The sequence below is a fragment of the Eublepharis macularius genome, chromosome 6 (genome assembly GCF_028583425.1).
Source record: "Eublepharis macularius isolate TG4126 chromosome 6, MPM_Emac_v1.0, whole genome shotgun sequence".
NCBI classification, from domain to species: Eukaryota; Metazoa; Chordata; class Lepidosauria; order Squamata; family Eublepharidae; genus Eublepharis; species Eublepharis macularius.
In genome coordinates, this window is record NC_072795.1 from 41455846 (window position 1) to 41481560 (window position 25715).

The 25715-nt window shown below is 43.3% G+C and overlaps 1 protein-coding gene across 2 annotated transcripts in view; it reads right to left on the minus strand.

Moving 5' to 3' along the window:
* Positions 1-25715, minus strand: part of RASA2 (RAS p21 protein activator 2) — a 66136-nt gene that overhangs the window by 34772 nt on the left and 5649 nt on the right. For both annotated transcript variants that reach the window (XM_054982988.1, XM_054982987.1), the window contains exons 2-7: positions 25464-25581; positions 23368-23471; positions 22421-22515; positions 6862-6938; positions 3992-4075; positions 2833-2905 (exon numbers count right to left, since the gene is read on the minus strand). In XM_054982988.1, coding sequence (XP_054838963.1) covers positions 2833-2905; positions 3992-4075; positions 6862-6938; positions 22421-22515; positions 23368-23471; positions 25464-25581 — 551 coding nt within the window. The remainder of the gene's footprint in view (positions 1-2832; positions 2906-3991; positions 4076-6861; positions 6939-22420; positions 22516-23367; positions 23472-25463; positions 25582-25715) is intronic.

Here is a 25715-nt window from a genome sequence, read left to right on the forward strand (position 1 = left end):
TAAAAATGGAGTCAGCCAACACAGGTTTAACTCCAGAAACTCAGAGCCTTAGCCCACCACCCCACAAGTATATAGTAGAAAGGGGAAAAAATGAAACAGAAGAGTGAGCCCTCAGCCGAGGAAACCCAATAACTTATAATAAGTTTGCTCCCAGAGCACTGCTGCAGCACAAGCCTCAAGCCTCCCTTTCTTGATGCGCAATGCAAAAAAACTCCTGTAACAAGTAGTTCCTTACTCGGTAACTGTGGGCTGGAAAGTGAAACTGTGGTTCTGCCCTAAACGCCCACATAGAGAATAATGGGAACTCTCTGGTTGACAGCCAGAGCTGCCTATCAAGGTTTTCAGGGCTAAGACTGGTGTGTTCCAAAGGCAGCAAAAGGTCTGCAGGCAGCTCCTATGTTGCCTAGGGAATTGATTGCTTGGCGTCGGGATGTCTGTGTTCACAAAGCAATGGATACACCCCAAAGTTGTGGCTCCGTGAAAAACGCACCTCCCACAGGACGACTGTTCATGAACGTTGAACAGGGCAAGTTCGTGTCAAATTTAGGTCCATTTTCCGGTCCATGCCCACCTCTAGTTATTACTCATACTTATTTTGAAATCGCTATGAAATAGTGTTAAAACTGGACAGAAGCGTGTGCAACTGTTCTGAGTCTCTAAATAAGTTCTCAGATTTCAATAGTATGTAATCAAGAGTATCTGCTTTCTGCTCTCAAATAACCTCAAGTGATCCCCCACTTAACAGAAGCAGCGCACACTTATCAAAGACAGCAGGAAAAAAAGAAAGAACAAAAAGACAACAGAGATTCTCTGAAGGTGAACTTTTCAGTCCAAACAAACTTGGAATGAACTGTTAAAAATTAACTCTGTATACTGGATTTCATACATAGTGCAGTAATTTAACCCTAGAAATTTAAAGACTAAAACACTTATTTTAAAAAAAATTGATTATATGATTGCAACATATTTTTATTATTGTTGAATCAGATTTGGCGGGTTTGTTTTATGATATTTAATGGAAAGAATAATCCTGAGGAAGCTATATTGTGCAGGGAATCATGGACTCTCACACTTTATACGTGTATTAAGGACTACATTTCAAGGCATAACAGAGAACTTCCATGAACTTCTAATTAGCATTTAGTTGGGCAAAAGAGCTGGAAATAAATATGAAGCAAAAAACATTTTTAGTAATGGAAAACAAAAAAAATATGACAAAAAAAGTGGGGAAAAGTCAACACATTTTGAGCTATAACTTCATCAGGAAAAAGCTAAACCCTCTCCTGTGACTTACAACTCGAACAGCGTCAGAATTGTTTGGACTTCAAAATATTTTGTATATTGGGAATGCACTTCTCTCATTTGCCATCAACTTCCTAGAAGACACTGTTTACTCTCTTGGCTTTTCCGAACTCTTGACCATCTAAAATCTTATCTCTGTACTCTACTGAAATTGAATTAAAATGATTTTCACTACCAAATCGAAAATCTATCCCTTCTGTTCTCACTCTTCATGATACAACTGATAATCCTCACCCCTTTGCCCCCCCCCAACTTTAAATTTCCATAATTGTTAACTGGTTCTCCTTCCCTCTACTTGATTTCTTGTCAACATTACCTCTGGGGAAGTGTTGCCTCAGGCTTCAGCTGCTGGTTCCCTGCTATTCTTATTACTGTCTCTTCTTCCATGACTTCCCATGACTCTTCAAATTTCATGACTTCAAAACCATTATTTGGCTGATGACAATGACTTATACCTTACATCACTGCCTGCACAATAAAGCTACTTGGATGGTGCACTGCTACCTCAAACTTAAATTGTTACCTCAAACTCATCTCGTCCAAGAATAACTACACTTACCCCCAAAGCTTCCTGCTTTCAATAACACATATTAACATCACTATCTACCTTGCCGACCAAGAACATAGTCTTCTTGGCTAGGTCTGAACTTTTTGTCCTCGTGTTCAATCAGTTGCTACCCATATATCACCACTTCTCTCTCCACCCCACTAAAGTTGTGGTTCATACTCTGGCTTTCTGATAACTGCAACCTTCTGTGTGCCCTTCTTTCACTACCAAGACTTTCACCTCTATCCAAAGCTCTACAGTCAAAATGGTTGTCCTCTCCCATGGCTCAAACCACATAATGCTCTTCTTCAAATTCATTCACTGGATACCTATCTCTTCTGCATCCAGAAAAGATTTCTTGTCTTGACCTATAAGGCTCCCCATGGCCTTGCTCTACACTATTTTCAGTGCTTGTTTCTCTATATCTCTGCCTGTGACATCCACTCTTCCACGGGTATCATCCTCAGATATCTTAAGGTCTCCTATAATGTAATTCTATGGCATCAGAATCAATGGGCTTAGACTGGTGTTGCCCTGCTTGTATTGCAGTATCAGTCTCTATTATTTCCAATCACTCTCTTGCTGCCTCTTTGACTGGAATTCCTTCCCTCAATATTTATTAATAAGCACCCCTTTTCTCTTCCTTCAAACCTATCCTAATCACACCTATTTCATGAGGCCTTTGACTGAACATTTTAAATCTGTTTCCAACTGTAATTAAGTTTAGTAAATGTTAATGAGTCCGCTGACATTCATCACATACTACCTTTTTCCTTCTACCCCCTCCTCCTGTTACTTTCCTCTGTGTTTATTTTGGAATGGGTCCTATTTCTTGCATATAAAATTCTAAGGTGACATGTACACCAATTATGCTGTGCAATAAAGATGTTTTTTGCTTCATAATTAGTATTTTAATAGCTTGGAAGAAGCTTAAAACAGCATAAATAGAAAATACACCAACAGGTTAATAAGAAATTAGTTACCTCAAAATAAAATGTTTCATTAAATTGTGGGTTGCTCGTTTTCTTCTTTACTTTTGTCTTCTTTTGATCATTCCTGTTCCAATATGGTGCAGTTTTAACATACAGAACTTATATACACAGTTACAAAATACTATATTTACATACAGATACTATGCAGTTTAACAATATTTTAAAGACAGGTCTTTCATAAGAGGAATGATCTCTTGGTAAATGGAAGAGTGTATTACTAACTACCTGAAATTCTGTAGCCCCTCTGAAGCCAATGTGCATACTAAGTATTAAAAACAGCTAGATAATTACATGTAAGATTTGTAATTTTAGATATGCTTATATACATTACTGCAATTTTATTTGTAGATTTTGGCCACAAACAACTGTATGCAACAAGGCATCCAAAAGGCATTAGTTATCAGCATATGACATAGTATTCAAAACTAGCCTAATCCCTTCTTCCCTTCATCTGGCAGCATTTTCCACACATTCCCTTTTTCATCTGATTTCATATTTTTCCAAAGGGAGCAGCAAGTAGCCTTCTCTATTCCAAACAGCCCTCTATGTAATAAACATTTCAGTTTTAAGTGAAAAATTGTTTTCCAGTTACCGTAAATATGTGGCACAAACTGCATAACTGCATAATAGAGGTGGAATTTGTCAGTATACAAAACCTTCTAAAGTGGTGCTTAATTCCACATTCTCTTGTTCACTAAGACTTCTATACATTGATAATTGAAAATTAGTGTTTTACATCATCACTGCCAACCATGTGCATCTATGTAAAACATTTATAATCTATGATGCAATCTCCCATCTCTAAGCCTTTTAAGTAGCAGATGAGGGGAGGGGATAATTTAGATTAGGACTGTGGTACTGGGAGATTAAACACCCCTCCCCCCCACACACACACAACTTTCCCTCTTTGCACTTTCCTCAAATATAGATTAACCTACTGTTTTCTCCCTAATGGGCTAAAAAGTACCTACAGGGGACTAATTCACACAAGCCATCGCAGGGTGAGGTCAATATCCAGCAGTCCCATTGCAGACTCCTTCCTCCTCATGGGAGTATTTTCCACAGGAAACCCTATTATGGACTTGCAGCCTCTCATGAACTTTGGTCCTTGGTTCAATATATTACACTTGAATACATTTTAAAATATTACCTTGAAGGACCCACAACTGACACTGTAGCATAAGGGTCACAATTTTGTCCATTGATAAGAGGCAGCCCATGACATTCCTTCAAACTACAGTTTGGAGAAAAAAAGATCAAAGTACAAATTAATCCAGTCAGGGTTTGTTTAAAATGTTTCAAGTCTGATGGGCAAAAATGCAATGAGTTAATGCAAATTCTACATTTTAAATTTTCCTAAGTCTACAAACATTTGTCCTTCTGATGAGCTTCGCTTCTTTAAAATAAAGACATAAGAAAGCAGATGCCTTTCATCTCTAGTTTTTATTGCATCAACAATCCTATTGCCAGCTGGCTGAAAATTTAAACTCAGCCTATGTGTTACATTCTTCAGAGGGATCAATAATGCCATGGTTATGGTTGAAAGGCATATGATCAAGGAACTCTGTTGAAGCTAAGCAAGAAAATGTTTGGTCAGTGCATAGATGAAAAAACTCCTGAAAACACTATGTATGTTGCCTCAAATTTCATAGTGATGCCAGGATTTAAAAAAAGCAAAACAAATAAAATCCACTGTGTAATTCAGAGCCACGAGGTAGCTGCTGCACATGACTTGTCACACTGACAGAACTAACTAGGAAGTGGCCCTAATTCACACAGCAAGTACTGCTAACCTTTACAACAGAGGGAAGAGGAACATAAGGAGATGGATCTTTCAGCTTATTATACTCTTTGTGGAGCAATTTTCCCTTATTCTATCTTTTGAAGTCACTGAGTTGCTCTGGAGGTTAACACTCAAACTAGGGAAGTATTCTGTATCCATGACAAGCAATCAGGCATATCAATTTTCTAAATAAAATGGAAATCAATTATATGTAGAACCAAAGGCAGGCAGCCATAGAACAACTGTCACTTAAGCCAAGTGTTCATCTCAATAAGGCCCTGAGGGTCCCGCAGTTTGTAAGATGGCATTAGCTGAGGAGGCCCCTGGAAGCTGCTGGGGAGCCAGTATTTCCAGTATTTTCAGAAATGCAATTACCTATATTTAGTTCAATTATGATTTCTTCCGTCATTTAAATGGGAATTTTATCTGCAACCCCAATGCCTCAAGGTCTAAATTTACACCCAATAAGCCCCAAATTTCTTTCCAGAAAATCACAAGATAGTGACAACATAACCGCATCATTTGCCAAGATTATGGCAGATCGCAGGGAAAAGAAAAGCAATATATGTAAATGCATGGATAGGGGAGGAGGATCAATCACTGAGTAAGACCCAGGAGGGACAATCTAGTGGAACTCTCCTTACAGGCAAATTTGAACAAGTGGAAACTCTTAGTGATGTTATCTTGAAATGTGGAAGGAAGTAATAAAAGAAGTTCAAACATTGCAATGGGGAGCTCTGCTAGGAAAGACAATACGAAAGAGATGGCCCAGATCAGAGAATAAGCTCTTTAAGAAAAAGCTGAAAAACAAGAACAAGGATAACTAATATTGCAAAAACATGTTCTGTGTATGCAAAGTGCCATCAAGTTGTTGTCAACGTTTGGCAACCCTGTAGGGGTTTAAAGGCAAGAGACAAACACAGGTAAGCTTGCTATTGCCTGCCTCTACATAGCAACCATGGCCTTTGTTGGCAGTCTCCCATCTAAGTACTAACCAGGGCCAATCCTACTTAGCTTCAGAGATCTGACAAGATCAGGCTAGCCTTGGTTATCCAGGTCAAGGTTTGTATTGACTTACACAGTGTAAGCCTCAGTGAGAAAAGCAGACAATTAACGTAAATAAACAATAAAAAGTTAGCTGCCATGGCTCTCAAGATTAAACGGTTGGGATTTTCACAGAAATGGAAATGAATTGGACAGAATATTTACATAATCTTCCTTTAAGAAACTTGGATTTATGATCACAGGAAGTTTATGCTAATATAATGTTGACTTAACTACTATAAAATTACCAGATGGAAAGAACTATGAGAGGGAAAGCATGGTAAGTTCAGCTTCCAGAAACAGAGCTATCACTATAAGAGTGCTGGAACTCTATACGTACATAAGTACCTCCAAATTCTCCTTTTTCACCAGCAAACTGAAAGGATACCTGTATAGTGTAAATGTCTGTATCCCAGCAGCTAAAGATTTTATGCCTTTAGCATTTAACAGGCCTCTACACAGATTTTAATACTTGAAACAACTCAAATTATTCTGAAATGTCTTCAAGAACTCACATTCCATTCCTTAAGAAAGCATCCATAAGCTTACAATTTCATACAGTGCCATTATGGATGACGGAGGTGCTAAAACTCCAAGAGACCAATGTCAACACACAGCAAGAAGCCTCTCGAAATTACAGAGAACTATTTTGTCATGTGTATAAATTACCTAGTGCCAGATCATTGTCACAATTCTTTAAAGTATCTGAGGATAACTGGTTTTAGGAGGGCTTGATTATTCAGTGCTTGACCATGATAAATCTGTCACTTAAAATCATATTTAGTGTAGTCAAACAAAAAACAGAACATGTTTAATCAGCTTCTGTGTCTTGTTTTGGAGATTACTTGTTCTAAGATTCCACTGAATGTAAGACTAGACAATATCAGATTATAAATTGTATGAATTTGAATCAAGTTGCAGTTTTTATACTTGCCTTGTGAGGCTTGAGTAGGTAAATTTTTATACATATAGCTTCAATGTGAGATGTATAATCATCTATGGTCTCTGTGTAAAATAAAATAATTCCAGGCCAGTTTGATTGCAAGAAGTTCTGCAGTAACACAGATGAAACATTTGGGAGCAATCTTGAAAGATTTTGTTCTTTGTGAATAAAGTCCCTGAAGCAGTTTTATCACACCATTGGATTTTCAACAGCAAGCAAAACTAGAATAAGAATTGATAAATATTCTTACTTTACTACTAGCTGTTGGCAGACTGATCCATTATCTGTAATCAGTTCATTCAGTTTTAATTCAAGATGAACTTTCCCCTGTCAATGAAAAAGAGTTTCATTTTAAAAAGCCTGTGTCAGTTATACCACCTGGCATACCACAAATAAAACACTATATGCTTCCAAACGTTTTTTCTTGTTTCCATGAGGTTACAGAAGACACATACTGCTGAAGCGTTAGCAAGAAAACTAGTATTCCTATTGCAAAAGGCTAAATTTGCCTTTCATAGTTTCAAAGTGAATCCTAAACCACCACTTTGATACTGCTGGCCAAAGAATCTCCACCAAACATGATGAGATCAAGAAAATTAATTTCACTGCAATATCATAACTCGCACTTTATTGCCTCTTCTACCTCATGTATGTAAATAACATAACATAGAAGTGCACAAATCATAAACTTAATTACAAGGTTGAGCTATGACAGTATATTAGGCCTGCTTTCCCAAGTCATGTGGTTAAAAATCTAGAGGTTAAATGCTGCTTCATCATTCTGTTGTAGAACCTGTATAAATGATGACATTATGACTTGTCCCCCGATATGATTCAGCAGATTTAGATTAAGTGTTCTGACATTAATTTTCAAAAACTTAGCCAAAGAAATAAGAATAGGAAAGTAAACATTGGTCACTATTTGTTAGAGAAAGGAAGCAGAATCTCCAGTCACAAGTTTTGGGATTGATACTATTTGGCATACTTGTGAGCTTATTCGTATGGCAATCAATGGATTACACCCAAGTAGTTAATCTGAAATGCCTCCCAAAATATGGAAGTGTTAATACACCATTTAGGTTCAAAATCATGGCCACCACTCCATGTTACTAAAAGAGAAAAACAGGGTTTCTCACCTGTAACTGTTGATCGTCGAGTCTCTTCTGTGCAGACACACATTGGGACTGCGCAGGCGCAGGCCAGCCGCGGAAAAGATTTTTCTAGCTTTTAGAGATGTGAAGGGGACGTTCGGATCCACCGCGCATGCGCGCCGGTGTTCCCGCCAATTTTGAATGCATATATATCCGAACGTCCCCGGCATTCCCTCAGTTCACCTGAGCCGCCGGAGAAACAATGGAGTAAACCAAGCACTCACAGCGGGGCAGGCGGGAGGGAATGTGTGTCTGCACAGAAGAGACTCGACGATCAACAGTTACAGGTGAGAAACCCTGTTTATCGTCTTCGTCCTTCTGTGCAGCCCCACATTGGGAGAATAATTAGCATCTCACCAATGGGGGCGGGTGTGAGTGTCTACTGGAACAAAGAATGCAGGACAGCCGTGCCAACAGCTGATTCACGCCGTGCATTCACATCCACAGAATAGTGTTTGATGAAAGTGTCTGCAGTGGACCATGTCGCAGCTTGGCAGACGTCCCGGAGCGGCACTCCTCGCAGGAAGGCAGCAGAAGCAGCTTGCGCTCGAGTGGAATGAGCGGTAACCAACAAGGGACACTGGACTCCAGCATGCTGATAGCAAAGTTTAATTGTAGACACAATCCAGCGAGAGATGGACTGGGCAGAAGCAGGTGAGCCCTTGCGAGGGCCAGAGTAACACAAAAACAGGGCAGGAGATTTCCTGAAACATTTGGTGCGATGTAAATAAAACAATAAAGCACGCTTTACATCCAGTGTGTGTAGTGCTCGTTCCCCTGGGGATGAGGGTGTTGGAAAAAAGGAAGGGAGGACCACCTTTTGCTGTAGGTGAAATTTGGAGACTACCTTGGGCAGAAACTCCATGCTAGTGTGGAGCATCACGGTACCAGGGAAAAACTGCAGGAAGGGAGGGTCACACCTCAGAGCAGACAGCTCCCCAACACGCCTAGAAGACGTGACTGCCACCAGAAAGGCCACCTTTTGAGTGAGCAAGGCCAGGGGACAGGTGGATAGGGGCTCGAAGGGCCGGAGCATCAGTTGGGAGAGTACCAGGGACAGACTCCACTGAGGAATCGGCGGGGCCCTAGGAGGGAAGGTCTTGAACAGGCCCTTTAGGAACTGCTTGGAAAGCCAGTGAGTAAAAACGGTCTTTCCATCAATCTGCTCATGAAAAGCAGAGATCGCAGCCATGTGGACTTTAATGCTGGAGAAGGCAAGACCCTGTGAGCACAAATATAGGAGGTAGTCGAGAACCATAGGTAAGGGGCAATCAAAGGGAGAGACCCCTTTAGGGGCCAGCCACCGGGAAAAACGTGACCACTTCCTCTGGTAGGACAGCCTGGTAGATGGCTTCCGGGCATTTAGAATGACTTTAAGAACCTCCGAGGAGAGGCCTACTCCGGAGCGCACAGGAGCCAGGCAGCCAGGCTCAGAACTGCCACATTGTGGTGTCTGACCCCGTCCCTGGTCAATAGGTCCGGGGCCGGCGGAAGTGCTAGGCACCGCCCCTGTGAAAGGGAGAGTAAGAGCGGGAACCAATCCTGGCGGGGCCACTGTGGGGCAATCAGGATACAGTGGGTGTTGAAGGCCCTTGTCCTGGAGAGGACCTTGTGCAGGAGCGGAAAGGGCGGGAAGGCATAAAAGAGCCCCGGGGACCAGGGTATCTGAAAGGCATCCCCAAGGGAGAGACGGCCAATTCCGGCCCGGGAGCAGAACAGCGGGGCCTGCTTGTTGTGGGCCGTGGCGAAGAGGTCGATGAGTGGTGTACCCCATGCGTGGAAGACCTGGTGGAGGTAAACCCTGTTGAGGGACCACTCGTGCTGAGGTAGAAACACCCTGCTCAGTGTGTCTGCTGCGGTGTTGAGCTCCCCGGCAATGTGAACGGCCCTGGGAAGGACGTTGTTGACCATGGCCCACTTCCAGAGAGTCGTTGCTTCCCTGCAGAGCTTGAGCGAGACCGTTCCTCCCTGCTTGTTGAGGTAATAGCAGGCTGTGGTATTGTCCGACAGGACCTGAACCCTCCTGTTCCGAATGACATCTGCAAAAGAAGCAAGGGAGTAACGGATCGCTCTAAGCTCCAAAAGGTTTATGTGCATGGATGCCTCAGTTGGGGACCAGACACCTTGGGCCGAGAGCTGCCCACAGCGCCCCCCCCATCCCAAGTTGGAGGCGTCAGTAAAGACGGTGACCTCCGCCAGGAAAGGGCCAAAAGGACAACCTTCGGACAGGTTCTCCGGGACAGTCCACCAGGCCAGGGAGCGCTGCACCACCCTGGGGATGGAGAACTTCTGATGCTGGCCCATAGTGAGGGGGTTGTACCTCCGGACGAACCAGTTTTGCAGAGGCCTCATATGCAGGCGTGCGAAAAAAACTACCCCTGTGGAGGAGGCCATAAGGCCCAACAACGTTTGGATCAAAAGGGCAGTCTGGAAACGGTTATGCAGGAAATGACGGGCTAAGGAGGCAAGCCTGGTTAGGCGATCGGGGGGCAGGAAGGCTCTGCCCCGTGGAGAGTCGAGATGAACCCCAATAAACCTAATGGCTGTGCCCGGAGTCAGGATAGACTTATCCCCATTAACCACTAAGCCCAACCTAGCCAGCACAGACAAAGTGAGGGCAATATGGGCCTGGAGAGAGTCAGCTGAAGGTCCCACCAGGAGCCAGTCATCCAGGTATGGGTAGATAAAGCATCCCCTGGACCGTAGATATGCCACCACGGTGGCCATGCACTTCGTGAAGACCCTGGGTGCAGAGGCCAGCCCAAAGGGCAACACCGTATATTCATACACAGAATCCCCATAGACAAACCGCAGGTATTTTCTGTGGCCCTCGAAAATGGAGATGTGGAAGTAGGCGTCTTTCAAGTCTAGAATAGCTAGCCAAACGCCAACCTCCAGGAGCTCTATAACCCGTGCCAGGGTCAACATCCGAAATTTCTCAACCCTTAAATAACTGTTGAGGCCCCTAAGGTCCAAAATGGGCCGGGAACCTCCATCCTTCTTATCCACCAGGAAATACCTCGAATAAAATCCCCAAGGGGAAGTAGCGACATTGACCACCCGGACAGCACCTTTGTTCACCAACTCTATAACATTATTGTGTAACACAACATCACAACATGGAGAACAACGGGGAGGGAGAGAAAGGGGAGGTGCATCAACAAACAACAATTTGTAACCATGGGCCACAATAGATAGGACCCAGGCGTCAGATGTAACAAGCTGCCAGCAGGGCAAAAAAGGCCGAAGCCTGTCCAAGAAACGGGCAGTAGAGGGAGTGTCCTCAGAGGCCAACAGGGGAGCGTTCAGGCTTAGTCAGAAGACCGAGGGCTTCTGCGCGGAGGTTGAAGGCTTGGGTGAAGAGGGCTGTTGCCTGCCCTTGGACCGGCCAGAACGCCTGGACGAATGACGCTGCTGGGTAGAATAGGATCGGTGACCATAGGACTGGCCCGAGAAGAACCGCCCTTGATGCTGCTGGTAAGGCTGATAAGGGGTCTGGTAGGATCGGAACCGACCATAACGATACCTCGGACCCGACGGTTGAGCCGAGGGAGCGACTCCCAGGGACTTGGCCGTTTGCTGATTTTTCTTCATCAGGGAAAGGGATTCATCCGTCTTCTCCGAGAAGAGCTGAGGCCCCTCGAACGGGAAATCCTCCACTTTCGCCTTCTTCTCTGGCGGCAGGGCCGTGGACCGGAGCCAGGCGTGCCGACGCAGGACCACCGAAGTCGCCATCGCTCGCGCTGCAGAGTCGGCGGCGTCCTTGCCAGCTGTCATCTGCTGTTTTGACAGCTTCATGGCCTCGGCTTGGAGGGCCTTAACCAGGTGGCGGCGATCCTCCGGGAGGTCGGAGAGGTAAGAGGACAGCCTTCTCCACAGGAATAAATTATAGGATCCCATTATAGCTTGGAAATTTGCTATACGGAATCCCAAGGACGCGGACGAGTAGATCTTCCTGCCCATGCCATCCAGCTTCCTGCCTTCCCGGTCTGCCGGAGCCGAAGAGGAACCATATCGGAACCGAGCCTGACCTTCCTCCGCCACGATAGAAGAGGGCTTAGGGTGAGTGAAGAGGTACGGGCAATCGTCCTGCTTCAGGCGGTAGTACCTCTCGACCTTCTTTGCCGTCGGCGGCAGGGACGCCGGTGACTGCCAGAGCGCAAGGGCATTGTCAACGAAATCCTCCACAGGGGGGAACGCCACCGACGCGGGGGACCCAGAATACAGCGCCTCTAGCAGCTTGCTTTTGGGCTTGGAAGTCGTGGAGGAAACGTCTATCTCCAACGCAGCGGCCATCCTCACCATCTGCTCGGCGAACATTCTGTAGTCGTCGTTTGGGGACGACGAACGAAGCTCGCCCACGGTGTCATCCGGGGAAGGGTCAGAAGCCACATCCGAAGAGTATTCTGACGGGGAAGCCAGGCCCTCCTCATCCTCGGAATCTGAAAATTCTGCCGGGGTCTGCGTCGGAACCGAAGTCCGGCGATCAACTGGGGCTGAAGGACGAGGCGCAGGAACCGAGGAATGGACCAGCACGCTAGCCGCAGGAGGAGCAGGCGCAGGGTGCACAATCGGCTGAGCCAGAACGGAAGGCTGCGGAACCGAAGGATGTTGCAGGAAGGGCACGGACTGCTGGAACCAGGCCACGAAATCCTGCCAGGAGGCCATGTTCCCTACCCCTGGGACAGACTGGCAAGGAGGTAGAGGAGCGGGCACCGGGGCAGGCCAGCGAAATGGCGCCGGAACCAACGAGGTGGACGGCATCGGAACGGAGGACTCCGAAGGCGCCGGGGCGGACGGCAGGGAACGCTCGAATGGCTGATATGGCTCCGCGAAAGGCGGGAACGGCAGGAATTCCTCCGGAACCAACGGAGGAGGCGTACAAGGAGGTGACGGGGTGTGGAGACTCACCACATCGTCAGCTATCAGGACCGGTCTGGGCGGAGTACCGGGTGGCACAGTTGGAGCCGGGGATGGTGCACGGCCCTTGGCTTTTGACTTGGCCTTGGCCTTTTTTGGCGGGGGCTCCGAAGAAGCCTCTGTGGCCGAAGTTTTGGACGAGGGCTTCGATTTGGATGACGGACGCTTCTTGGCCTTCCGGCTCGAAGGACGATCCACGGAACCGGAGTCAGATCGGGCCTCCGGAACGGGTTGCCCCGTCGGTTCCGATGGAAGCGGCTCCGGCGACTTACGAGACGGCGCCGGTGACGGAGCGGCGGAGCGGGGCCTATCTCCCGATGAGCCCGATGGCTTGGGGGGGAGAAGGTTGGCATCCCACAAGAAGGCACGGAGCCTGGCCTTTCGATCGCTCCTCGCTTTCGGGGTGAAAGACATGCATACCGCACAACGCTCCACGACGTGCCCCTCGCCCAGGCAGATGAGACAGAGCTCATGGCCATCCGAGTGTGTCATTTTCGTTCCGCATTTCAGACACTTTTTAAATAAAGATGTCTGAGACATTTCGAACGGTATCTCCCGCAGTATGGACACAGGAAAATACCGAATAGTAGAAGGAAACGACCAAAGAACTCCGAAGAGACGCTGAGAGACAACAAACGCTAGACAATAAGAACCTTTTCGACGGCGGCGAAAAAGGAACTGAGGGAATGCCGGGGACGTTCGGATATATATGCATTCAAAATTGGCGGGAACACCGGCGCGCATGCGCAGTGGATCCGAACGTCCCCTTCACATCTCTAAAAGCTAGAAAAATCTTTTCCGCGGCTGGCCTGCGCCTGCGCAGTCCCAATGTGGGGCTGCACAGAAGGACGAAGACGATCATCCATGTTCAGAAACAGAATACCTTCAACATCAGATGACCAGGGACAAACAAGATACAGTCTCACAATCATATCCTATTTGTCAAGATTTCCCAGGGGCATCTTGCCAGTTTTTGAAAACCGAGAGCCAAATCAGATAGACCTTTGTCCTGATCCAACAAGACAATTTTTATGCTGTTAGTAAACAGTATTGCAACATTCCAGGAGGGAAATCTGGGCACTGAGACATGTAACATACTACATTTTCACACATTACACAAATTGTAGATATAGACAAACAACTCACAATTCTCTTCTGCTAAATAAACAGTTACTCCCACACATTTACAGGATTTAACACACTTTAAACCAAAATATTGTTATCATTCAGAGTGAAAGCAGATGACTGGGAAACACATAAAATAGCTTTATAAAAGCCCACCAGATAGTTCTTGCAAGTCACTTCGGAATTCTGTTATTTACTCGCTTCGGTATGCTCCGTAAAGATTTGGAGCACCCTGAAGTGAGCGGGAACAACCCCCTCACCCCCACCTCCCCGGGGTAACCCTCCACCCATCACCCACTTACCTGGCCAGCAGGGAGAGGGGGAGGGTGATCAGTTGGGTGGTGGGTTGCCACCGCCGCTGCCACTGCGGCGGTGGCAGCATGCACGAGGCTGGGACTGCCTGGAGCCGGCTCCTCTGCCACCGCAGCCCGCATGAGGCCGGGAAAGCCCAGAGCTGGCTCCTCTACCACCGCACTGCCTCCTCCATGCCTGCAGCAGCTTGCAGGGCAGCGGGGAAGGCCGGAGCCGCCACCTCCGGCCGTTCCTGTCTTCAAATGGCCACCGCGGCGGCCATCTGAGGGGCAGGAAGGGCTTTCACCGCCTCCTTCGCAACCCCGCAGGGCAGTGGGGAGGGCTTGAGCTGATGCTGTTGCCTCCACCACCACCAGCAGGGCCAAGATAAGTGGGGCTGGGGGGGGATGTTTAAAGGGCCCTGCCGCTTGCAAGTGGCAGGAAAGGGGCCCTTTAAACTCGGCCCTGAAGCATCACAAATGCTTCGGAAAGCTTTGATTCGGGGATTCGGAAATCCCGAATCTTTACAGATCGGGTCCAATTTGGGTATTTTACCCAAATTGGAAACCTGAAGCGTACACCTCTAGATACTAGAAAGGATTATGCTGCTGTGCACATAGTTTTCAAGCACCTCTATGGTTCCAAAGTTGTCTGTTTTTATCATCCAGCTGAGGGAATATCATCCAGGGATTTTTTTTAATTTTTATTTTTTTACAAAGCACTTCCACTTCAGATTGATATCTTACCTGTCAACCCGTGACTTAACTATACTTAACAACCCGTAACTTACCCTTACCTGTTAACCTGTGACTTAACTACAGTGATCCAAGCAATGGACATCTCTAAGCTAGATTACTGTAACTCGCTCTACGCAGGGCTGCCCTTGAGCCTGACCCGGAGATTATAGCTGGTACAAAATGCAGCAGCACATGTTATTATGAGAGTGCCAAATAAGGCGCATATAACACTGTTCTTACGCGAGCTGCATTGGTTGCCAGTGGAGTACCAGATCAAATTCAAGGTTCTGGTATTGACCTATAAGGCCCTGTGCGGACTGAGACCAGCGTATCTATGGGACCGTCTCTCCTATTTATTCCCAGGAGGATACTCTAATCAGGGGACAAACAGCTGTTGGTGGTTCCTGGCCCCAAGGAGGCCTGCCTAGCCTTTATTAGAGCCAGGGCCTTTTCGGTCCTGGCTCCCACCTGGTAGAACGTTCTGTCTGCTGAAATCAGGGCCTGGCAGGACCTACTATCCTTTCACCGGGCATATGGCTGAGGCTGGGCCTCCGCTGGCCTGGAAAAAAGGGTGTATAAAATCTTAACCCTCCTTGTGAAGGCTGTCCACCATCCTGTTTTAAATGTGTATTAATACACTGCTGTTTTAATGTTTTAATGTAGATGTATTTTTTATTGTATTTTAATATGTTGTTATCCGCCCTGAGCCCGCTCGCGGGGAGGGCGGAATAGAAATGTGAAATAAAAATAAATAAATATCTTGACCTGTTTAGTACCATTTTCAGTTTATTTTACAAAATGATTACTGCACCTTTCTGCCCTCATGAAGGCCATCAAGGCAGCTAACCAACCCAAAAAGCCATCAATAAAACAATTTAAACCTTAGCTAAAATACATACGAAGCAAAAACAACGGACAATGGATCGCTGAGGGAATGTCAAGCAAAACAAAAAAGTCTCCACTCACTGGAGGAAGATGGCAATGGAAGGGGAAAGACAACTCTCCTTGGTGAGAGAGTTCCACAGTTTTCATGCCACTACTGAGAAGGTCTTCTCCCAGGTTACCACCCACCTCATTTCAAAAGGTGGGGACACCTGAAGCAGGGGCTTCGAATATGCCTGCAGTGGTTGGATAGCTTGATAAGGGAGCAGAAAGGCCTTCAGGTATGTTGGTTCCAAACCACAAAGGCCTCTAAAGGTCAACACCAGCACCTTGAACTGTGCCTACAAACAAACTGGGAGCCAGTGTAGATGGCCTAAGACTGGAGAGATATAATCTCTACAACCCACTCAACTCAACATCCTGGCTACAGCATTCTGCACCAACTGAAGTATATAAACACTTCTCAAGGGCAGCCCCACATATAAATTTAGTACAGTAATCTAATCTAGATGTAACTGGGGCATGCACCACTGTATTCAGATATTTTTGGCCTGAGAAAGGCCACAGCTGGCTAACCAGACAAAGATGGTAAAAGGCACCCCTGGCCACACCTGCTTCTCCAATAGTAGGCCTCCAACAGGGGGTCCAAGAACACCCTCAGACTATGGGCCTGTTCCTTCAAGGGGAGTGCAACCTCATCCAGAACAGGGGACATCTTAAATCCCAGGCCAGACTTTCCACTCACAAATAGCACTTCTGTCTTGTCAGGATTAAGCTTTAGTCAAAAGTGCAATATAGAGCTGAGTGTCATCTGCATATTAGTGACAATCCAGTCCAAATCTCCAGATGACCTTACCCAGCAGTTTCATGTATATTTTAAACAGCACAGGGGATAAGATGGAACTTTGCTGGAACCTACATACTAAAGAACAAGGGGCTGAGCAGCAGTTCCCCAGCATCACCTTCTGGAACCTACCTCCCATAGTAGAACTGGAACCACTGCAAATAGCGCCTCCCAATCCAAGCCTGAGCAAGTGCAGACCAAAATTGCCACAGACGACCACCAAGCACTTGAGACAAGGAATGTGATTAACTTGCACATCAGCTCCACATGAAGATTTAGGTATTGACTTTGCAGGTGTAAGACAAATGCTAAATATGTTGCAATCTTGTAACAAAATCATTGCCTCAAATGTAGTGTCTATTTTAAAAAATCAAACACCTTACAAAATCCATTTTGGGCTCTGTCACTATTTAAGTTTTTACTATTTAGTTTCTTATTATAAAGTATTTACAATTTCTTTTTTGGCTCCACATACCAGCAGGTTTCTCAATGAAGACCCTCCTACAAAGCTTCAAAGAGAACCCCATCAAAGACCAAAATAGTAACCTCGGTACATCTTTATGCAATGAGGGCTAAACTTATATGCAATAACTTCATAAGCAATACATTTTTAAAAAATGGCCCTGAACTCATGAACACCAACTAGGAAATAAATTACTAGTACCATAACATGCATGCACACACCCGAAGCAAGCTAGGCTTGTTATTTAGGAAGCAATAAATAAGTCAACTGTCAGAACTCTTCCAGCCTCAGACAATGAATATCTCTAATTAACTGCTATTAATGTACTACAAACACCTTGCAAAATGTTTATCTATTTCAACCAGTTAAAGTTGAAACACTTCCATTCCTAAAAAGACTGAAAAGCAAAGCAAAGCTCCCCTGAAAATAATGTACAGGATGATCATTAACACATCAAGGGAATGTACCTGGTATCAGCATAAATTAAGTGAGTCAAAATTAAGCATGTTCTGAACTCTTTCCCACTGGAGTAAACAGACTTGAATGAGCCTGTTTGTCTGGATCTCCCCGACAAGCAGCTGATCCAAGCCTGCAGGGGTGAAAGGCGCCTTTCCCTGCTGTTGCGGGATCTCCCCGACAAGCAGCTAATCCAAACCGGTGGAGGTGAAATGCCCCTTTCTGTGCCGATTCGCAGCAGCATGGAAAGGGGAATTTAAACCCCATGAACCACGAACTGGTTCGCGAACTGAGGCAAGTTCGTGAAAGTTCGCGGTTCATGAATTGGGACGAACCATGCACCGCATGGTTTTTCCCCCCCCCCCCAGTTCATGTCCACCTCTAGTCCTGATACCTGTCCGAATGTTGTTAGAACACTGTATAGCGTTCGTTGAGACTCTTTTGATTGAATGATATATAATAGCATATTGTCGGTGAATAGGCTTAATTTATAGCTGTTTTGGCCAACTGTTACTTCATATATTTGATCATTCTGTCATATTGCTTCTGCTAGTGGTTCTAAAGCAATTGCAAATAAAATCGGGGAAAGGGGGCAACCTTGTCTTGTTCCTCTTAGTAGATTGATGGCCTCTGAAGTTGCTCCATTTGTTTTTATTTTAGCCCATGGATGTGAGAATATAGTTTAGTTTATTGTTATTACGATCCAGGATCAGAATTTGCATCAGCATATACAGTAGTATCTAACAAATACATTGATTACATGTCTAAGCATATCTAGAAAGCTGGGCAATATATTTAAATACATAAAATTGTTAGATATTGGTTAAAATTTCTTAAGGGAGTTATGGTAATTACCTAATTAAACTAATCAAGGTGCAGGATCTTACTACTTCAGCAGGGGTTTCATTACAACAAATTGCTAAGGATAGCAGAATAAAATTAACTATAAAAGTACATTAGTTTTAAGATTACCAATGTCTAAAAATTCAATACATCAATGTGTTAAAATAGATAAAATAATTAAAATCTTAATTAAAATTTCTAGTAAAAGTAATAGTGTTCTGTCTGATTACACTAGCCAAAGCACAGAACCTTGCAACCTTAGCAGTAATTTCTTTACAGGAATCAGTTAAAAGGAGGGCAGAATAAGACTGACTTGATCTGCCTGGGTAGGCAGCAATAACTGGTAAGATATACTTGGTTCGGATCTCCTGATAGAACTTACAGTATAAAAGGACATGCTCTATTGTCTCTACCTGCCCGGATTGACAAGGGCATAGGCAATTTGCATATGGAATATGAGAGTATCTCCCCTCCAAGACAGCGTTAAAGGGCGTTAAAACGTGCTAAGGTGAAAGCTCTGTGGTGTCTGGGGAACTGCAATGAAAAGAGATAGCTAACTGGGGTAAAATTTTGTTTTCTATTCGTTACTGGCATGACATTTAAGGCCTGTGCTCTATCTACTTGGAGAGAAGTTTCCCATAGTCTCTGTTTGATAATCATTCTGGCTCCTTGGTGGCCAAGGTGCAACAGCGCTGTGCTGGAGAAGCCCAATAGTGACAGTTTGCGTTCTATTGTTGAGATCCAACTTGATCAGAAGCTGTCTAGGAAGATTAAAGGCATTAATCCTGAGGGGGAAAATTTTATCTTGAGCCATAGACAGATGGCATGGAACCAGGCCCGGGTTTCCAATGTTACTACCCCAGCCTCTAACCTGAGCAAGGCATTGGCACTCCTAATAAGGATATTAGAAATTTGGATTGGATTACTTCAAGCTTGGAGTGATCTTTGTACAGGGATACCTGAGCACCATACATAAGCAGAGGTATTGTCTTGCCTTGGAAAACCTTCAGGGCATGTGGGATGTAAGCACCTCCTTTTGTATGGAAAAATCTCAAAATGGCTGAGGCTGTTTTATGGGCAGATTCTGTGACCTGAGAGAGGTGTGCAGCCCATGAGCCTGAGTGCTGGAATGCGACTCCCAAATACCTGAATACCTTTACCTGCTCAATCTTATGTCCATCTATTTGCCACCTGTGTAAGGTGGGTCTTTTGCCAAAGACAAGTATTTTGGTTTTGGTAAACTTTATAGTGAGATGTTCATCGTTGCAATACGATGCAAGTGCTCAGAGAGCTCTTCTTAGCCCTACTTCGGTATATGACAGGATAACCGTGTCATCTGCATATAAAAGTGCAGAGATGGGTCTGTTTGCAATGATTGGAGGGTGGAAATCCTATGCAGCCTTGTTTCACACCCCTCTTAACTGGCACCCTATGAGATAAGTGCCCTTGTTTGTGGGTTGCATCTTACTGAGAGTTGGTTATCCTCATAAAGGGCCCTTATAAGGGCCAACAATCTGCGATCTATCCTAGACTGCTCTAGTTTTGCCCAAAGTCTGTTGCGCGAGATGCTATCAAACGCCATTTTGTAATCAACAAATGCTGTGTACAAGGCTCCTGATGGTCTAGCTGTGTATTTCTCTATCAAAAGCAGGCACTGGTGCATTGTGGATTGGCCACTTCTAAATCCAGCTTGTTCTTCTGCTAATATGTTTTCCTCATCTATCCAGTCCCGAAATTTCCAAAACAGATGTCTAGCATATAATTTTCCCACCACACTGAGCAAACTAATGGTCGGTAGTTAAAAGGGTCTGATCTCGCCCCTTTCTTGTATATTGGGGTAATAACTGCCATACCCCAGTCTCTAGGGATTATGCCTGTTTGGTCAATGTACGTAAAAAGGGTTGCTAACACCGGAGCCCACCAGTCCACGTCTGATTTTATTAATTCAGGAGGGATCAGGTCACTTCCGGGAGCCTTCCCTGGCTTTAACTGAGATATAAGTCTCTTCACTTCTGTGGTTGTAACTGGTGGTCAAGAATATAGATTGTATTGCTTGAAGGAATTTGCTGACGAAATTTGTGTGTTTTAGAAGTGCCTACAGATATGGGATTTCTATAGTATCAAAGACCTTTTGAATGTCCAACGAGAGAATAAGTGCCTCAGTTTATTTGTGTTTACAATGCGAAATGATATTCAGAGTTTTATGTATGTTATCTGTTAAATCCCTTTTGGGAATAAAACCTGTTTAGTCACAGTTTTCTATAAATGTGTTTAGCTAAAATTGAGGTGAATATTTTATAATCAACGTTCTAAAGAGATTATCGGTCGATAAGATCCTGGTTTCGACAGATCTTTGCCTTGTTTTGGTATCATTATTGTAGTTACTGCCAGGGGTCATCTCATAGAAAAAGAGCTGGAGGAACTCATTAGCATAACTCATTGGCATATGCCACGCCCCTTGACATCACTGGAAGTGTGTCATTAGCATAACTGATTTGCCTTTTTTTCCCTTTTATTCTCCATGTGATACTGTGTAGTGTTCTTGGTATATTAAGCTAATACTTTTTTGTTTTAAAAAGATCTGTCTCCAATCCTTTCAATAGTTTGTGTTCATTTAAAAGTTGATGGTATATTTTCTTGCTTCCTTTTTCTTTATGCAGTTGTTCTAGATGGTGGATTCTGTTTGATAGTTCTTGCCTTTTATTAACGTAGGATATAGTGCTATTCGTTGTCCTCATAGCACTGCTTTTATTGCATCCCAAACAGTCTGAAAAATTACTGACTTTTAAAAATAATTCTAAATTTTAGTGCTTTAAGATTGTACTGGTAGGAAGATAAAGTCTGAAGTGAAAAAACACTTTAAACTCTATTTAATGCTCTGCACACACACACACCATGATTTGAATGTTTTGAGTTCACTGTTTTAAACATATTTTATAGGACAATGGCTTCGATCCTGCTGTCAGCTTCCAATGACAAAAGATTACATCTGTTGGTGGAGGTGCTGAGGGTAATTTCTACTGATTTCCCACTTTGCCCCTATACTGTTCATGAGGATCCCTTCTGTTCCCCCTCCCATAAGAAACAGAATTTTAGGGTGTTGTGTGTAATGGGGAGACGTAAGATCCACTCACAGATCTCCAAGTCATTTACACAGGAAGAAGATCAGCTGCAGAATTTGCATAGATAGCCATGTGGCTAGGGCTTACCACATGAATCGCTCTGATCAGGCAACCACAAATTCTATTTAGCACTTCCAAAACCTACCCTGTTGTTATTTATGTGATATTGTGAGCCTTACCCTAACTAGTTTACATCACATTTAGGGGACCAACTAAGACAAATGTTACCTGATAACAATTTACTTTTGGTGTGAATCTTCTGTACATATTCAGGGTAATAGAAGTTACAAAGCTAGTATTCTAGGCATATCTAAAATAAGTACCCTAGTGAAGGGTACACATCTGGACCCATGATTCTTCCTTGTAAGGAAAAAGAATCCCTCTGAAGAAATCTAGCTGAAGGAACAAATGGTGAACGGTTTTCCTCTCAAATTAGCCATTATAGGACTCCAGAAAGCCCCCTCCTCCAACACACACACTCTAAAAAAATAGCAAACAATGGTTACCCTGGCAGAATGATTTCTGGGTATCTGGGCCTTACAACACTGAATCAGAGTGACATATAGACTGAAGTCACAATAGATGGATATGCACCACTGTATCTCCAAGCCAGAACTTCCCACTTTCCTATCCTGCAGCAGTGCACTGAGCTCCCTAAGATTTTTTTTCCTAAGGGTCAGCAGATACCAGGGACAATCTGGGGTTTGCAATGGGAAGGGGGAAATGAGTAGAAATAGCTGCTCTCTCTTCTAAAGAGATGTGCCATTCAAAACTCATGGTTGGATACATGCTAATATTATTAATTCACATATGAACTATATGTTTTAGAAGCCATAAAAATCAGTTCGCTGTAGTTACTCTATTCAGCACATTGCAGTTTTATATTAAGAATAATACAATTTGTAAGTGGGGCGGAGGAGACAACCTTTCAATTTACTCAACACATCTTTCACTTTCACATTTGATCAATTTTACCTGAACCTCTGAGTTTGAATCAACAGGCTGAAGGATAAACCATGGTTCTTTGCCAGCGTATCTGCTCAAGTCTTCTTTTTTTATTGCTACTTTTCCTATAGGAAAGAACATAAAGATCTGGTATTAACACAGTTGCCAGTCTGATATGATATTGAGACTATAAAAGTGACACTCTCACAATTAACCAGAACTTTCTATACTAGATTAAGACATTGGAGGCTCTTGGACCTCGCCTTGTTAATAAACAGGTCAGTGCTGTTGTTAGGAGCATCTTCTTGCAATTACATCTAGCTTATTAACTGGCTTGCACTAATCCATGCTACCTTAATGTCCAGATTGAACTACTGTAATGCATTGTATCTGTGGCTGCATTTGAAATAGCCTTGCCAGCTCCACTGGTACAAGATGTAGCAATGAGGCTCTATTCTGGGGTCTGCCACTTCAAACATAATGCTGCATCAACTACACTAGCTACCTATTTGTTTCCAGGTCCAACTCAAAGTGGTAGTTTTCACTTTTAAAGGCTTTCATGGCCTAGGTCCCTCATACTTCTTGAACCACATCTCTTTTGTTTACTCCATTGCACCCATTCTCATATTCCTGAAGGATAGTCCTGAAGGTAGGGACTATCCAAAGGAATAGGCCTCTTCCATGGTGGGTCCATTCCTATGGAATGGCCCGTCAGTGTGGGCAAGGAGGGTGTCTTTACTTGCTAAGTTTAGGAAGCCATTCCAAGCTGCATTTGGTAGAGGAGAAATCGTTTCAGCAAAGGTGGCTGTGTTGGTTTTACTCTTGTGTAGTTTTAGTTCTTGTGCAGTTTAAATTTTGATTGCTTTTAAATTTGTAATTTATGTAGTTTAATCTGTGTTAATTTTAACAAATATTTTATTTCTCAGAGAAAGAGAACATTTACAGCCCTTGTCTGTTTAAATGATGCACTAACTTACCTATTCGTAGATCCCTCTGTAAAACGCTTTTGTCATAAATATAGAATGATAAGAACTGGAATGTCCTTGGTATCTCAAAGTAGAACTCTTCTCCAAAAAAAGGGCTAGAAAAAGGTCAAAGAACACTTAGCAAAACAGCTGATTATAGAAAATTATGATACGCAGAATACTAAACTACAGAGCAAAACATTATGAAGAGCTCTTCTGGAACACAAACCTTCCTCAATGAATTAATTCTTCCTGCCTGTTTTAGCCTAGGTTTCACAATGCATGAATCTTTTAGACTTCATTACATGTGTTTAAATTTTGAGAAAGTTATGAAAGAGCATGAAAACTAATTATTCTTAGGGACAAAGTTAAATTTATCATTGTTAGGTAAAATTACTTAAACTACATTGAATTTCCTGTTTTGAAATGTTTCCATAATAATACAGGAACAAGAGTTTAAAATATGCAAAAATGTTTACTTGGTTTAATCTGGAACTATGCACAATACACAATAGCAAAAGGAGGTTCAAGTATTCCTAACCTTCAAATGTACTATTACTCAGCTAGAATTGGATGATTAATTAAATGACGAATGATAAGGACTCAACATGAACACCATTTTGTTAAATAATTCACAGGTTTTCTACAGATCTTATTTTGCTTCATGAATTCTGTCAATTCATAAGCTGATGTCTCACGAATCTTATCTACAACAACTTCTGCAATCTCTTTGCCTCACTTTGAAGGAGAGTGAAATCAATGGGATAGCCCTCCCTACAATGTGGAAGTGGTTTTTTGGCCAAAGTGAACAGTGACATTGCATTCTACATCCTATGAAGGCACCTTGGTTTTACAGGGAGAAGGGTGAGTAAGTGCTTGTGCCATATAGGAAGCTGACCAGAGAAACCATTCAAGAGTACTCTGCCTCTTCATTACTATCCAGATGACAGTTCCACTTTGAACCAATATAGATATGTTGTCATTGTCAGATTTTATGTGTACACTTAGAAAACCTACAGAAAAACTCTACAACGGTTCTGCAGAAATTACAATGAAATAATGTAGAAGACTAATTTTGATGTCAGTGCTAATGGCATGATTTTCTAAAGAAGTCCTTTACAAATTTTCATTGGCTCTAAGAGCCATCCCAAAAATGAAGAAGCTGGACTCATTTTAAGCCTTCAGTTTTTTAATTTTAATTACCATACATCCTAATTACTTTAGAACAAAACCTAACCTCTTCCCATTTTCTCGTAATTTTATTAAAGCTATGATAAAAGTGTGGGTAGCATATATACAAACATGCGAGTAACTCCGGTTGTCATGAACACAAAAAAACCTAAACTCTACCCCTACCATAACTTTTCCCCAATTTCTCATATTTACATGGTTTTAAAAAGTTCAATTAATTTAATATTCAAACCAGTATAGAAACAATTGGTTATGAAATAAATTCATCCACCACTACTGAACAGAGAAAAGTGTGCATATAAACAAGCAATGACAAGAATTTCATACATTTTTATGTAAGACAACGAAACACTGATGTGGAATGATAAGCAAATTCTGGATTGGCTCCAGTCAGTTTTTTCACTTAGTCATGCCCATTTCACCTCCTTATTACGGCCTTTGTTCCACATGGTCCATGATCAATAGTCTTTTTGGTGGTCACTACTCACTAGCAGAAAAACTGGTTGGATCCAGCCCTTTCTACTTCCACAGAGAACTGCCTGAGATGCTTGACCATAGCATCACTCCTAAAAATACTAGGTGGCACAATTAAATTTCTAGGTGCATTGGCCATTAAAAGGATTCCAACATAAAGCTCTTCTGATCATAGTTCATTCATGGGGTCAAATCAAGTTATCTTGAGAACACCAAGAAGTGTCACAGTGAGCCCCAACTATTTCTTTTATAGGTTTTTCTTCAACAATGTGTGCTTTTCTTGTAGCACACAATTCTATTGCATGAGTAACACTTAAGTTACTAAGCTGTTTCTGTAAGCAAGATATTTAGATTTCAAGAGCTGAGCCAAAATGAGATAGGAACTAAGAATCAAAATACAGCTATATGGTAATTTAGATATTACACAACGGTAAATAGCTTACCTTAAAGATTTCTCTACTACCTGAGTACGAAAAACTTCTTCCTGATCTAAATTGATTGTACAAAAGCAGTCTCTCATCTTGTTTGGTCCAGAGTACGGTACTAAGTTTTTAGCTTCACCTAATTAGACAAGAACATAATTTCAAACACCATAGAGTAAAAAAGAATGCTGTTATAGTTCACAACTCTACAACCACCTGGCAGTGCTTTCATTCATTAAGAAATATTCTGTAAAATATTACAGAATCTGTAAT